Raw genomic sequence first — 15,096 nt, forward strand, 5'->3', positions numbered from 1 at the left:
GTGCGACGTTGGATGTAAGTGCGGGGCACGGGGCAGGCCATAGCTCCCTGCATGCATGAGCCGTCGGTTGTCATTTCCGTTTCGACTCGATGCCCGTAGCAATTTTGCGCCTGCTGGAAGCGTAGTGAGGAGAATTTGAAGTTTTGACATGCATAGTACATTTAGATTTGATTACACTACGTGAATATGTCCCAAGCCAAACGCCATCCAAGAGTTCGAGGACTCGGAAGCTCCAAACGTCATGCAGCCATACAAACAAGAAGATGCGCAATTCGTCGCAGAACACTCAGTTCCTGCCCAAAGTTAGCATGCTCAGTAATGGAGGTCAGAAATAGAGATACGTACAGCAATCCGAGTGTGAGGTCACCGTGAATCTTAGCCTTAAGCTGGATTTCGATGTCGAGGTTGAGCTCCAATCGCAGACGAAGTTGCTCGCCGCCCTTGGTATCACCATCATCCTCCTTCTTGTCACCGCCGCCGGTCAGGCCACCGAGAGCCTTGCCTGCGGTGTCGCCGACTTGGTTGACAGCGTTACCAGCGGTATCCTGAACCATGTCGGATGCACCGCCGACGAGCTCTCCTCCGGGAAGTTCTTCGCCAATGCCGCCAAGTTGACCTCCCTTTCCGCCCTTCTTCTGGCGCTGGCGGTTGCGGCGGCCTCCAGAGGCAGAGACGTCAGATCGTGTGACGGACTCAGAGTCCGAGTCGCCGCCTCGTCGTCCACGGCCTCGGGATTGTCGGCGCCTCGATTGCGACTTCTGTCGAGGCTCGGGGTCAGACTCGTCGGCGTTGCCGTTGGAGGTCTGCTTGCGTCCTGCGTCCTCTTGCTCAGCCTCGGCTCCAGCTTCATTCTCGGGGGTAGGAGTGGCTTCAGGAGTGGGCTGCTGTTCTGGTTTTTTCCCACCCAGCTTCTTCGGCGTCTTCTTCTCGGTTTTCTTACTCGATGATTCCGCGCTGCCCTTTCCGCCTACGGAAGCGTTGGCATCAGCCTGTCCTTCTCCAGAAACGGATTGCTTCTTCTCTTCGACAGTGTCCGCCATGGTGTGATGTGTTGTGTGGGGTGGGTAGGAAGGCGTGAGTTTGTTCAACGGGGAAATGTAGTGAGCTGAAGGTACTTCGGAGAATGCAGGAATTCCAGAGCGACGGGGCAAATTGTTATGGGAAGAACGCCAGGGCAACACAACCGGTTTCAAGACGAGAGGTACTGGCAAACCCCTGCTCACACGAGCCACCCTCCTAATGCAGCTTGATGTAATGTGCCACTCCACAATTACAACCCCACCACGACATGCTGCCGAGCCGTCATCAAAACCGGTCCCTACCCATGTGCATATCGATTCGGATAGAAGGCCGGAAGGTCCGCGAGCCTCATGCTGCCACTTCCCTCTCCTGCCGGGATTTTCTGCCCTACGCTCGCTAGCGCTCACATTATCTGGAGGTGGATGTCGCCTGAGTGCGTTCGAGATCCATGCTACCTTACAGCATACGCGCAATGGTCTGGGATGTCGTGATCGATGATCGGAAGCATCGTCGATTTTCCAACTGTTTCGTCCTCGTGCACACGCGTTCCTCCCAATGTCAACGAACAGGCGCAAATACTCCAGCAAACACGAAAGTCGTGGTTGGAGAGCAATATTTGGCAAACTAACGGACCTAAACTAACGGACGTTGAAAGTCTATCTCGCGGACGCCGTTCTTCCCGATCGCCCGGATTGCTGCCTCGCATACGACTAGACGATCTCTTCTGCAATCGTCAACCCACCATCCCAAACGCGACTCCAACATCGAGATATCAAGACCACCAGAATGGCAACTCCCGAAGCCCAAGAAGCAGCCGCCAAACAGCGCATCATCAAACATATGAACGCAGACCATGCCGACTCCGTGAGGGTTATCGACACGTTTTGGGAGGGGTACATCTGACGCCACCTCCAGATCCGTCGCTACATGGGCGCCTACACTTCTGCTTCGATGTTCCAAAGCCGCAAGGCGCAGATGACGGACATCGATCTCAGCAGCATGAAATTCAGCAATGGGAGCACAGTCGCCTTCGACCCACCCTTGAAGTCACTCCGCGAGACGCGCGAACGACTTGTGCAAATGGACAAAGAGGCCCTGAAAACACTTGGCCAGAGTGATATCGCCATTAAGACTTATATCCCGCCATATGCCAAACTCACCCATCTGTGGAACTTTTCACAATGCCTTTTGGTATACTTCCTCTTACCAAATGCGGCGAACTTCCAGCCTGGATCGCTGTTGTATGATAATTTGCTGTTCATGGTTCCTGCATTTGCGAGTTTCGTGCTGAGAATTCGATGGATGGTTTTGGGAGTCATGATTCCAATTCATCTAATTGAGAGTGGACTCATGGCGATGAAGGTGAGCAAGCATGGGCTAACTCCTCTGGATGGCCTATGGTGGGCTTGGGTCGCGAGTTGTTTTGTAGAGGGTTTTACAAGTTTCTGGAGATTGGATGAATGGGTCGAGGGGAAGAAGAGGGAGAAGGAGGCAAAGAAGCACTGAGACTTGATAGACGAACAATGTCACAACGAATATCAATATGTGGCTCTCACTTAGTCGGAATACTAGGCAGAATGTACAATGAAATGTTGCCACAGCTTGACAACTACATCCTAGATTAGTGTAGGACTCATGTACCTTATGTTGTAGCAGTATACGCCTAGCACACATCTTTCTAAATTTACAGGTAAGGTTTTGCAGCTTGTAGGAGCCACGAAGAACGCATCTCACTTCCCGCTTTTGCAATTGACCGAGAGCGTGAAGACAGAACATGAACAACAATCAAAAACTGTAATGGATGGTCCAAAAAGATTGCACCCCGCCGTCAGACAGATCCAGGCTCTCGGTCAATCGAAATACCAGGAACCAAGGTGCAGCAAAATCACGCAACAGCTCGACAACTACAACTGTGTCTAGTGTAAAAATCTTGCGCCTAGATTTGTAACTGTATGCGCCTTACGTATACATTTTTGTATCTTTCTTGTGTAGTTATGCAGCTTGTAGGAGCCACAAAGATCGCAGCCTACTTCCCGCCTTTGCAGTTGACCGAGAGCCAGGACATCGCATGGGCAAAAAGGATGCTCCCTGCCAGACTCGAACTGGCGACCTTCGGATGTCTACTCTTAGAGTAGTCATGGTCTTAATATGAGACCGACGTGATAACCAACTACACCAAGGAAGCCCAGACAAATGTCTTAGACAAATGTTTTTTTTCCGATGGAGGTCTGATGGATTTCATACAACATATTTTTTGAAAAAAAAAAATTCTTGCGCGAATGGGCGGTCTAGTTTTGACATGGTCATCAGGGTGGGATGTAGAAGAAACTCCGATCTCGGCGCTACTGCATGCGCGTCCAAAATTTTGTGGAGTCAGAACCATCGACCGGAAATACCTCACTGACTGTCAATCTCTGTTTTCTACTCGAAATCAAAGTTCTCTCGGTACAAAATGGCATTGCGAATCTCCTCCAGGCGAGTATGCACTGCGCTGCGAGCGCCTCGCATCCAGTGTGCGTCTATCCGCTTTGGTTCTTCTGCGTCGGCTGCGCTCAAAGACTCCAGTCTTCCTCAAGATGTGAAAGACTCAATCGCTGTATGTTAAATTCATATATGTCTTGCGCGATCGTTTACTAACAGCAGACAGCGTGGAGCATCACTACCGACGCCTGATCCATCCTCCGATTCCAAGACCGCTGGCCTCGTAAACCAACAGCTTCCGTACATGGTGCCCACCTATGTCCGCCCACCACCCATGTTCGAGAAGGGCGAGGGGTGCTACATGTGGGATGTCGAGAACAGGAAATACTTGGACTTCACAGCTGGTATTGCCGTCAATGCGCTGGGGCACTGTGATGAGGGCGTTTCGCAAGTCATTGCTGCGCAGGTATATACTCCGCACCTTAGAATGCGTCACCACTGTCGCTAATATTTATATCATAGGCCCGGCAACTCATGCACACCTCCAACCTCTACCACAACCCTCACACCGGCCTCCTCTCTAAACAGCTCATCCAGCTTACGCACGCGACCGGTGGCTTCGAAAGCGCATCCCGAACCTTCATATGCAACAGCGGGTCTGAAGCCAACGAGGCTGCCATCAAATTCGCGCGCAAGGTCGGAAAGTCTCTATCACCAGACGGAAGCAAATACGAATTCGTCTCGTTCCACAACTCTTTCCATGGCCGGACCATGGGCAGTCTGAGTGCAACACCGAACCCGAAATACCAGACACCGTTCTCGCCCATGGTACCCGGATTCAGATACGGCACGTTCAACGACGTGGATGCCATCACTGAACTGGTCACAGAGGCGACATGTGGTGTCATCGTCGAGCCAATTCAAGGAGAAGGTGGTGTCAATGTCGCAACACCCGAATTCCTTCGTGCGCTACGTGCGCGATGCACAGAAGTCGGCGCCGTCTTGATCCACGACGAGATCCAATGCGGGTTGGGCAGGACAGGTACCTTCTGGGCTCACGGAGGCTACTCCAAGGAGTGCCACCCAGATATCGTAACCACGGCCAAAGCCCTTGGTAACGGGTTTCCCATTGGCGCAACGATTGTAAATGACTTTGTTTGCGATCACATCAAGACTGGTGACCACGGCACCACGTTTGGCGGCAACCCACTCGGATGCAGTGTTGCCTCTTACATCCTCTCTCGCCTCTCGTCGCCTGACATCTTAGGCTCAATACCAGCGAAGGAGCAGGCATTCCGCAAGCACTTCGACTCCTTGCGCGAGCAGTTTCCAGACCAGATCAAGGAGGTCAGAGGCAAGGGACTGATTCTGGGTCTCCAGCTTGATACTGACCCTACACCTATCGTTACTGCGGCTCGAGAGAGAGGGTTGCTGATTATCACCTGTGGTACCAACACGCTCCGTTTTGTTCCTCCTCTAGTCATCACAGAGGCAGAGATCCAAGAGGGTATGAACATTTTGGCGCAGGCAATGAAGAGTGTCTGGGTCAAGGGTGAGGACGTAGAGGGCACCAAGGGTCAGCAGGAGATGCAGTAGCCAAGGATTGCAGGCCGCTGTTTGAGTGATTTTAGCATGGCGTTCTTTGGGATTATAGATATCAGCGATGGGGTGATAGAGTGATAGAGCGACGAAGCAAAATGCATTATGAAGGCGTCTCTAACCCACCGTAAATCCGTGGGAGAGATTATCTCCGATGGCAGGTGCATCCGTGCGCTGCCCCTTCACAGTACTTGGCGTCTGCCTCCAAATCATCGAAGCAGTATTCACGATCCATCTGATTGAACCCGAGTCTGGCTTTTTTGGATTGCATGTGAACTGACTGCGAGTAAACCGAGGTTTGTGAAGCAGACGCGAAACCAACATGACGACCGGGCGCATGCATCAACCCGCGTCACCCATGCAAGCTTGTGCAAACGATCAAATGGACATGTTTGATCAGAACCATCACGAACCTCTCTTTCCGTTATCTCGATCTGGCAGTTTGCCTGCGACTGCGGTATCGACACCGATAACATCCGTCTCATCTCTGGTTGTCGATACCGATGACAAGCTCCAAGATCTCAACCGCTATATTGCACTAGGTTGCCTTCACCTTGACGGCTCTTTTGATATTGATTCTGAGTCAGCTTCTGAGGCTGACTGGCGCGAATTGGTGCACTCAGGTCTGCCCGATGAAGTCAAGCTGGTCATTGGCAATGAAGCTACGATACTGCTCGACGCACGCTGGATTAGGTTATTCCTTCATCGACTCAAATCTACTGATGCAAGTGCACGCAGTCTTGTCCGCATATACTTATTACCAGAGGACTGGGCTCGGCGCTCTGTTGACCGCAACGACAGGAAACTAAAATCAACATTACGACAACTTTTCCAGCAGGTTGACATCTCACCAGAAGCTTGGGCTGGCGACCACTCAGATGCTCACGCTCGCCCCTTCGATCAATGGGCGTGTGCGGCTAACTCATCATTGTACTACTTGTTCAATAAATTGCCCTCGCCCGCCCCGAATCCTGACAAGATAAAGAGCCGCTACACACGAAAGGCGGTGCAGGATTTGCTCGAGTCATCAGCTCCATCGAGTTGGGACGAATTCGGTGAACAGCCTCTCGAAGGACTGAAAACCAAGCTCTACCCATATCAAGCACGTTCCGCGAGTCTGATGATACAACGAGAAGCCGCGCCGCAGCTACAGCTGGATCCGAGTCTGGAAGTCCGAAAAGCACCGGATGGAAAAACGTTCTTCTATGGTGCCCGAGACGGGTCTTTCTTACAGGAGCCTCGATTCTACGAGACAAATCGCGGTGGTATATTGGCTGAAACTATGGGCCTAGGAAAGACGATCATCTGTTTGGCGGTCATTTTGGCGACGAAAGGTAACTATCCTCTGATTCCCGCTGCATACGAACCTCGTCCGCCGATTCGCGATCGTGTTGGTATGTTGTCGGACATGGCAGCTTCTGTAATCGGACGACGCGGCATTCCTGGAAAGTCAATCTTGGAACAATACGAGGTGCACAAGGGAGACGACTTATCAAAGATCAAGAACGCGCTTGTTCGAAATCTCGCTTTCTACGAGATTCCACCGGAAGTCTTGCGACTGAACAGAACTACGAGAATCCCTCCCGCCCGCCAGTTCGTACCGTGCTCGGGTACGATTGTGGTGGTGCCTCGGAATTTGCTTCATCAATGGCAGTCAGAGATACGGAAGCACACGCTCAAAGGTAGCCTCAGGGTGTTGGTAGTCGATGCGGTAACGAAACGCGGTAGTAAGGCGAAGACGGCTCCAGTTGACAACGATCAAATGGAGTTCAGAAGCGACCTGCCAATACCGACCAAACTCATGCAGTACGATGTCGTGCTATTCACTCGTAATCGTTTTGAGCAAGAATTCCCTGGTGGTGCGGATGTTCATGGTCGACGGGCGACTACAGATGACACTCGTGTTTGTGACTGTCCGTACATCGGATCAACGCGCATACTTGATTGTAATTGCATGAGTAGCAATCAAGAATATGACTCTCCGTTGATGAAGTTACATTGGCTTCGCATCGTAATCGATGAAGGTCACAGTTTCTCTTCCTCTGTCTCAAACGCTGTGCTCTTCGCCAAGCAGATCCAAGCAGAGAGGCGTTGGGTCGTCTCAGGCAGTAAGTGTTGAGACGTACTCATTTTTTCGCGCTCCGATACTGACATATGCAGCACCTGCAAAGAATTTAGTAGGCGTAGAGATTGACATGTCTACTGTGGACGCTGACGAGACGGACCCCGCCGCATCTCGGGAACTCACTATCCAGCAGAGGAAGGCCTTCAGACCTGACGACGAAAACACCAAAGCTGCGAAAGCCTTGGGGATTTTAGCTTCAAACTTCCTCATGATGCGGCCGTGGTGTGATCCCACTAGCGAACATGGCCTTGATTGGGATGAACACATCTACAGACACGAGCACCAGTATCGCAGAACTTATTCTGGATTCTCATCATGCTTTTCGCGGGTTCTAGAAAGTCTAGTCGTCAAGACAAGACCAGAAGATGTGGAAAAAGATGTGATACTGCCACCGATGAAACATCGTGTGGTTTATCTTAAACCGTGCTGGTTCGACAAGATGACAGCGAACCTGTTCATCCAAGTTCTGCGAGCGAACGTAAGTTGGCGGCATCATGAAGCATACCACATATGTTGAGCAGCCCTGACATATCATGAAAAGCCTCTGACATCCTCCATGAGCGCATGCTAACCTGGATTCCAGGCGATCACCAGTGAACGGAGTGATGTTGACTATCTCTTCCACAAGAATAGTATCAAAGCTCGACACAGTCTCATACGAAATCTCCGTCAGTCGAATTTCACGTGGACAGGGTTCAGCCTGGCGGACGTAGCGAGTAGCTTGCAAACCAGCAGCGAATATCTGGCCAAGGAAGACAAGAACTGTTCTCTTGAAGATGCCAAATTCATACTGGAAAGCAGTCAGAGTATCTCCCGATTGCTAGCGTCCCAGGGGTGGATTGCATTGAGTAAAGCTCATGAAGTAGGAATGGCTGTTGCAGAATGGCCGAGTGAGTCAGAAGAGGCATTCGCTCTCGCGCATCCTGAAAACCCTACCATGATTGGCATCACGCAACTGCTTGAAGGTCAGCTTCACGTCGACAGTCAGGTTCTGTCTGATGACCCATCCAAGGGTTTACAAACGATAGGGTTAGCGGCCAAAGCAAGAGTGATTGCTTTGGCAGAGGCAGAGTTCAGAACAAAAAGCAACAATGGCACATCTATCCACGACTCCCCATTGAAGAAAGCCAGCGTCCCTACCTCATGCGTCGAAAGTCAACAGCCTCTGACAAGTCGTCGGGCATCAGCAATAACTACCAAGATGTCGCCTCTGAAATCGACCAGAAAGGAGCTTTCGAACGCTGTTGAAGACTCGAAAACACCTACATCGCCTGTCCGACCGCGAAAGCGCAAACTGACTCTAGCTGACGAGATCGCGGATCTGCCTCAAGACTCACCACTACGCAGAACGTGCGTCCTTGGCACTACTTCTGCAAAGCTCACCTATGTCCTGGACAAAGTAGTCCAGCACCAAATGAACGAAAAGATCATCATCTTCTACGACGGTGACAACGCAGCATTTTACATTGCCCAGGCGCTCGAAATGCTCTACATCAACCACCGTATCTACGCCCGCACGTTAGATAACACTAAGAGGTCAGAGTACGTCGCGCTGTTTAACGAAGACCCTGATGTTCGCGTGCTCTTGATCGATGTCGCATGTGGTGCTCTGGGCCTCAATCTCAATGCAGCAAGCGTAGTTCTCATTATCAACCCGATCAATCGTCCTGGATTGGAGGCCCAAGCTATCAAGCGAGCTCACCGTATCGGACAGACCAAAGAAGTTCTTGTCGAGACTTTGGTCTTGGAGGATACGATTGAACATGCAATTTTCAACCGCGCGAAGAACATGAGTCGTGCTCAGCATCTTGAGGCGAAAGAACTGGAAGATGATGCGGGTATCGTCGAGATTATCCAGAACGCGCAAGTCTTACCTGTGCAGCCGGAAGAAGAGCTGGGTATTGGTATGTTTGCGGTTTTGAAAACGCCTCAGCAGGTTTTTGGGAGGCCAAATCGACACAAATACCACCGCTATGGCTTTACGGACGCAAAAACAGACAAACCGAAGAAGAAGGCGAAGGTCTCCAAGGGCTTGGAATTGGTCAAGAAGACTAGCGATCGCGATCCGAGCGTTATGAGCACTCTCGAGGATAAGAGTCTGCCCTTGACAACTCTCGTGCCTGAAGTTCAATCTCCAGACGATGTGCAAGTGACTCTGCACGGCTCACGGGCGGAGTTTGCAGGTGCACATGGTTTGGTTTCGAGTATTTTTGGCGATTGACGAAGAGATAGTAGGTCTCCTGCCAGTAACGTCAGCTAGGAGTGACACAACGACAGGCGTGACCGAAGCCAGGATCGGCTTCATGCTCTCAGATTTCTATTACCTCATTCGTTGCTCACATTTCAGATTGCTTTGACTCCCACTCTCCGTGTCTCTTATTCTGAGACCCCAATATATCAGCCGTTTCACTGGCCAGTAGACAGTGCCATTCCGCTCAACTTCGCACGGATATCCAACTAGAAATCATGTCCAAACTCGCAAGTCCCCTATGCGTTGTCCTTCGGCATGCACGACTAGGAAAGGACATGCCGCGCCTAGACCACACACACAAAGAAAAACACGACGCCTCCGGTTTCAGTCTCCAACGGGCTTTGTTCGCCAACACCTACCCCAGTACCCTGATATGCACACGCAATCAGGAACAAGATCCAGGAGCAAGGGTCACATCATTCCTTTTCGATCTCATAGCCGTTTTTGCTCAGATGCCGTCTTCAAGATGGACATTTAAAGGCAGTTCATACAGGCCTCATCATCACATACTCCCAACCACATTCATTCATCATCATGAAGATACACGCCATCATCCCCTCACTCGTGCTCTTACTCGCTGTCTCCACGGTGGCGGTGCTGCCAGTGGCTGACACGAAGAAGTCTGTATCTAGCAACGTGTTGTTGCGTGGAAGCAAGCTTTCTACCGTTCTTCGACCTACGCGATATCGGAAACTTCATCAAGGGTATGGAAGGGCTCCGCCGAAACCTGCGAAGGGTCTGGAGGCTGCTGCCAATGACCCTGCTGCCGCCAATGACCCGGCTGCTTCGAATGACCCGGCTGCTTCGAATGACCCGGCTGCCGCCAACGATCCCGCCGCTGCACATGATCCCGCTGCTGCACACGATCCCGCCGCCGCCAACGACCCTGCAGCTTCCGGTGACTGTGCGGCAGCATGTGGCCCTCCCGCTGGTGTACCTCCTCCAGCGCCAGCTTCTCCTCCTCCAGTGCCCGCGGCCCCTGCCCCAAAGCCAGCGCCCGCAGCTCCTGCACCACCAAAGCCAGCTCCAGCAGCCCCTGCACCCTCCCCCTCGCTCTTCAAACCGCAACCAGCCCCCATAATCTTCGACCCAAAGCACATATCCTACGCCTCAGCATCCCCACCCGCCCCAACCAAAGAGCCCAACTCCTCCCCAGGCGACGTATACATGTGCACAGGCGAAGACTTCACAGGCGAATGCGAGTACGCGCACCTCGTATCATACAAGTGCCAGAATCTATCTCCGGAGTGGCAGAAGAAATTAACCAGTATCCGCCCGGATAAGAATCAGATGTGCTGGTTCTTCGAGAAGAAGGATTGCTATGGGGGTGAGACGTGGTTGAGATGGCCTGGGAGTGGGGATTTGAAGGGCAGGGCGTTCGATAATAGGGTTATGAGTTGGCAGTGTAATGAGGATAAGTGTGATGGGGTGCAGAAGCCGGGGGGTTGTAGTGAGAACGCTGATGGGTCGCCGAAGAAGAAAGATGGGAGGGGGGTGGGGTTTGTTGCGTGATGGGTGGGGGTGGAGTGGGATGGAAGGGTAAGGGTGGGTTTGGTGGTGGGATTTGACTCCGTTTATGCTTCTTCTCTTCTCTTTTTCGTATGTGTATTATTTGTTCAGATGGCTGCTAGGATAGTGAATGCTGGTATATTGGAGACATTATGGTTCGGTGACTTTTGATAAAGCTTTTTTTTTGGGATTCTTGGGAGGATGTAAACGTCGTTTTTATTTTCACCCTTTGTCTAATTTCAATCTGGCCGTATCCGTCTCAAGGGTGCTTACCCATTGATTGTCTCCTTTCGACTCGCAGTGACATAGCTCATGATGGCTATTAGTGCTTGTAGCCTGCTTTGATGCTGTTCTTATGTATAAATGCGTCATTCACTCTGTACAGCAATCCACCGAACATGTGAGCTACATCTTTGCTGCACCATCTAAGAAGTATTGTTGCATACTAGATCTTTCTCTACACTTACTAGTATCACCACTCTCAGTGAAGTGTAAGAGCGGGAAGTAAACTGCGATCTTGTGGCTCCTACAAGCCGCCAAACTATACTAATATGAATCATAGAAGTGCTCCAAAGTTGTACCACAGGGTCGCCAGACAACAATAGGGATTACGTAGTTAATAGCCTAAGCGTAAACACTAGAATCTTAAGATATTTAACACTATAATAGGGGATTTATATATAGGTAGATAATTTAATAACTATACTAAATTTATTATATAAAATAAGAAGCTAAGGCTCCTCTAACCTCTTTTTAACTATTTATACTATTATTATTACTATCTACGTATTCTTTTTATATAGTTAGGCTAATATTACTTATAAACTTAATATTAACTTTAATACTATCTAAGTATTTTATTAGTATATAGCCTAGCTTACTAATAGCTTATATAAGTTTTAAGATCTTATAAAATATATTAAAGCTTCTTAATATCTTTATCCTACTCTAATTACTACTCTAGGCAGCGCTTTATTATATAAAATATATACTAGTATACTCTCTTATAAGACCTAGTAGTAAACTAATATAGTTAACTTTAACTACTTAAAGATTAAGTAAGAACTACTAAAAGACTTAGTAATCTAGCATATATATTTTAATAAATACTATACTAATACTAACCTAGAGTACTTAAAGCTTATAAAATAACTATACTACTTTATAAAGCCTAATCTTAATACTAATAACTACTATAACTACTTATAATATACTAAGAATTTAAAAAAGATTATAAGTAGCTTACTTAAGTAAGTAGAGCACTAAAGGTAGGCTTTCTATATATAAGTAGTCTTTATTAGTATAAATAAGTACTTTTTTAGTTTTAGTAGTATTAGTACTAAGCTTATAAGTATACTATAAGGTAGTAATATATATAAGAATCTTTAGAATATACTGCTAGTATATTTTAAGCTTATATAGTAGGCTACTATAAGCTCTATCTTTATACTAACTTATATAAGGCCTTAGGTTATATAAAAAAAAAAAAGTAATATACTTATACTAGAGCTTACTAATAAGCTTAAAGCTTAGGTTAAGAAGCTTAATAATATAGTTATAAAGTAGTATAAAAATACTTTTATCTCTAGTATAATTAAGGTAAAATACCTAGCTTAGAAAAATACTTAAATATAAAAGTTTAATAAAGCTTTACTTTACTACTACTAGCGTAATAAGCTAAAATAGATAACACCTAAAAGGCTTTATAAATATAAAAAGTATAAGTAGGATTATACTTATAGTAGTATTAACTTTATATAGTATACTTTTAAAGTCTATAAGAGACTTCTATTTCCTTACTATTACTATATAAAATAGAGATTTCCTAGATAATATATAGTTATTATAAAAGATAGCGCTAGTTACTATATTAAAGCTTATTATCTCTTTTAAGCTAAAATTAATTTAGAAAGTATTAAGTTTATTAACTAGCTACTAAACTTACCTAATCTCTACCTAATTAAAAATATTTAAAATAGCTATAAGAAGCTTCTTAAATAACTATAATTTACTACTAATTTAGTAGCTAAATTAGTTAAAAAATACTATAAAGCTAAAATATAGTATATATAGTAAAAAGACTCTAAATTTAAGAAGATTATACTTAAAATAATAATACTAAGTAACTATATAAGGCTAGTAAAGCTTTATTATAATTATAAAGAAGATAACTTATTTAAGGTATAATAGTCTAAGATTTATACTATATTTTATTATATTTATAGCCTATAAAGAATGTATAAAGTTGTAATTTATACTAAAATATTAGTAGTGCTATATTCTTAGTGTTTTAGTAGATTACGTAATCTCTATTGTTATCTGGCGACCCTGTGGTATATTAATAGGACTTAAGAAACAGGACTCCTACACTTTTTCTAGACGTAGTTATCAAGCTGTTGTACTTCATCCTATCTCGACCAACCGCGAACCCAAGGAGAGATACAGAATCGATAAGGATTCAGCCTGACCGGTGAAGCCACCAAGCGACAGGGTGAAAGCGAGATCTACCCCTCATCCGACAGCCTGGCCGCCAATCACCACACTGCCTCCCTCGACTCAGCCTTGCCAATGAAATTGGAAAGACAATCCAAAGACTAGGCAACTAGATACGAGCGAGTATAATACTTTGGACTACTTCCCATGCGTTAGACCTGACCCTTCTTCAGACCATGGCGCCAGCGCCTTCAACCCAAGATCACTATGCCATCCTTGAGGTCCCCCCAAGCGCGGATTACGAGCAGATCAAGACAGCGTATCGCCGTCTAGCGCGCTTACACCATCCGGATAAGAACGGCGGCTCGCGGGACGCAACCGTGAAGATCCAGCGCGTAAGTAAGACCAGTGACGAATTGCACAGCGCACGGGATGCTAGTCAGTTTCTGTAGATCAACGCGGCGTGGGATGTTCTTGGAGACAGCTGTTTGAGAAGGGAGTATGATCGTGTGCGGCCTACGCAGGGGTTCTCAACGTCGTCGTCGTCGACAAGACCGCCGAATAGCAGTCGTCCCGATACGGCGAGACCACCACCGCCACCTAGACCGCAAACACGTCCCACGCCGCAACCAGGTCCCACGCCGCAGGAAGACGCAAGAGCGCGAGCGGAAAGCCACAGGAAACGCCAGGAATGGCTCGACTTCGAGAGGGTGCAGGAAGAATACATCCGCCAGAGTCGGAATCGCGTCAAACCCCTAGAGGCCGAGATCGCCGCGCTCAACGCCAAAGTCGCAGAGATCAAGGCGAAACTCGCAAACGATGTACCGTATCGGTGGAATGTGTTTGCATCCTTATCCACCAGGCTGTCCGAGACGGAGAAGGATAGCCTGCGTCGCCAGATTCTGGATGCGGAGACGGCGATGAGAATCAAGCAGTGGCCGCTTGATCGCGAACAACTGCATCTGAAGAGTCTGCAGGAAGCGCTGTCGAAACGACTGGCTCAGGAGAATGTTAGACTCGCCGCCGAGAGGACAGAGCAGGAACGGAAAGAGCGACTTGCCAGAGAGAAGGCTCAAGCTGAAGCGCAGCGGCGTCGCGCAGAGGAAGCTGCCAGACAGCAAGCCGCGTACGAAGCACGAGAGAAAGTCGCACGAGAAGAACGCGCACGTGCGGAAGCCGTGCGAGCAAGGCAAATGGCCGAAGAGCACGCAGCGCGCAAAGCCGAGATGCAGAAGCAGCAAGCCGAGATGAAGAAACGAGCCCAAGCCGCCCAAGCTGAGGCTCTGCGGCAGCAAAAGCTCGTCGCAGAACAGGTGGCCAAAGCGAAAAGAGAGGCCGATAAACAGCGAGTGCGAGTGAAGAGTTGCAGACATAAGAACTGGTGGGACAGAGTTCCTGGGCCGATTACTTGCCCGCATTGTACGCGGCCTCGCCTGGGGTTCGCGTATAAGTGTCCTGACTGCGAGACGACGGCTTGCGCTTCTTGTAGGGGCACGCTGAAAGCTGGTCGGACGCCAGCGGTCGATACCAACCATACGACATATGGAGCGAATTATGGGTTTGCAGGGACGGCGCGACGTGGTGGCAAAGCCAGACGCGATCGTGACACGTATGGAGGTGGGTATGAGAGGTCTTACTGTGAAGAGTCGCCTTCTTCCTATTCCTATGATAATTATTTGTAGTAGACATACCTTTTTAGGATAGGGTGGGTGGTTTGGACGAGCTTGAATGTGATTCT

The 15,096-nt window shown here is 48.5% G+C and overlaps 6 protein-coding genes and 1 non-coding gene across 7 annotated transcripts; 5 read left to right on the forward strand and 2 right to left on the reverse strand.

The window, feature by feature from the left end:
* Nucleotides 1-193: 193 nt before the first annotated feature.
* P153DRAFT_365417 (uncharacterized protein) lies at nt 194-1,200 on the reverse strand. The gene is made up of 2 exons (XM_033667822.1): nt 346-1,200; nt 194-293 (listed from the first exon to the last, which is right to left on the reverse strand). Exons 1-2 carry the CDS (start codon nt 1,038-1,040, stop codon nt 287-289), a joined length of 702 nt encoding a protein of 233 aa, XP_033525143.1. The 5' UTR covers nt 1,041-1,200; the 3' UTR covers nt 194-286.
* Nucleotides 1,201-1,349: 149 nt separating this feature from the next.
* P153DRAFT_336610 (integral membrane protein-like protein) lies at nt 1,350-2,526 on the forward strand (the record flags this gene model as incomplete). Its single annotated transcript, XM_033665711.1, has 2 exons — nt 1,350-1,884; nt 1,936-2,526. The coding sequence occupies exons 1-2, from the start codon at nt 1,807-1,809 to the stop codon at nt 2,524-2,526; spliced, it is 669 nt and encodes a 222-aa protein (XP_033525144.1). The 5' UTR covers nt 1,350-1,806.
* A 576-nt stretch (nt 2,527-3,102) lies between these two features.
* Nucleotides 3,103-3,205, reverse strand: P153DRAFT_t51. Its single transcript has one exon. It is a non-coding gene; the product is annotated as a tRNA-Met (tRNA).
* Nucleotides 3,206-3,472: 267 nt separating this feature from the next.
* Nucleotides 3,473-5,037, forward strand: P153DRAFT_287816 (acetylornithine aminotransferas-like protein; the record flags this gene model as incomplete). Its single annotated transcript, XM_033663564.1, has 3 exons — nt 3,473-3,616; nt 3,668-3,907; nt 3,964-5,037. The coding sequence occupies 3 exons, from the start codon at nt 3,473-3,475 to the stop codon at nt 5,035-5,037; spliced, it is 1,458 nt and encodes a 485-aa protein (XP_033525145.1).
* Nucleotides 5,038-5,428: 391 nt separating this feature from the next.
* Nucleotides 5,429-9,386, forward strand: P153DRAFT_287716 (uncharacterized protein; the record flags this gene model as incomplete). Its single annotated transcript, XM_033663557.1, has 3 exons — nt 5,429-7,148; nt 7,201-7,643; nt 7,749-9,386. The coding sequence occupies 3 exons, from the start codon at nt 5,429-5,431 to the stop codon at nt 9,384-9,386; spliced, it is 3,801 nt and encodes a 1,266-aa protein (XP_033525146.1).
* Nucleotides 9,387-9,950: 564 nt separating this feature from the next.
* Nucleotides 9,951-10,928, forward strand: P153DRAFT_355603 (uncharacterized protein; the record flags this gene model as incomplete). The annotated part of the gene is made up of 1 exon (XM_033666582.1): nt 9,951-10,928. One exon carries the CDS (start codon nt 9,951-9,953, stop codon nt 10,926-10,928), a length of 978 nt encoding a protein of 325 aa, XP_033525147.1.
* Nucleotides 10,929-13,460: 2,532 nt separating this feature from the next.
* P153DRAFT_365421 (DnaJ-domain-containing protein) lies at nt 13,461-15,083 on the forward strand. Its single transcript, XM_033667823.1, has 2 exons — nt 13,461-13,753; nt 13,811-15,083. Exons 1-2 carry the CDS (start codon nt 13,595-13,597, stop codon nt 15,038-15,040), a joined length of 1,389 nt encoding a protein of 462 aa, XP_033525148.1. The 5' UTR covers nt 13,461-13,594; the 3' UTR covers nt 15,041-15,083.
* Nucleotides 15,084-15,096: the final 13 nt, after the last annotated feature.

The sequence above is a fragment of the Dothidotthia symphoricarpi genome (genome assembly GCF_010015815.1).
Source record: "Dothidotthia symphoricarpi CBS 119687 unplaced genomic scaffold P153scaffold_7, whole genome shotgun sequence".
Taxonomy (NCBI): Eukaryota; Fungi; Ascomycota; class Dothideomycetes; order Pleosporales; family Dothidotthiaceae; genus Dothidotthia; species Dothidotthia symphoricarpi.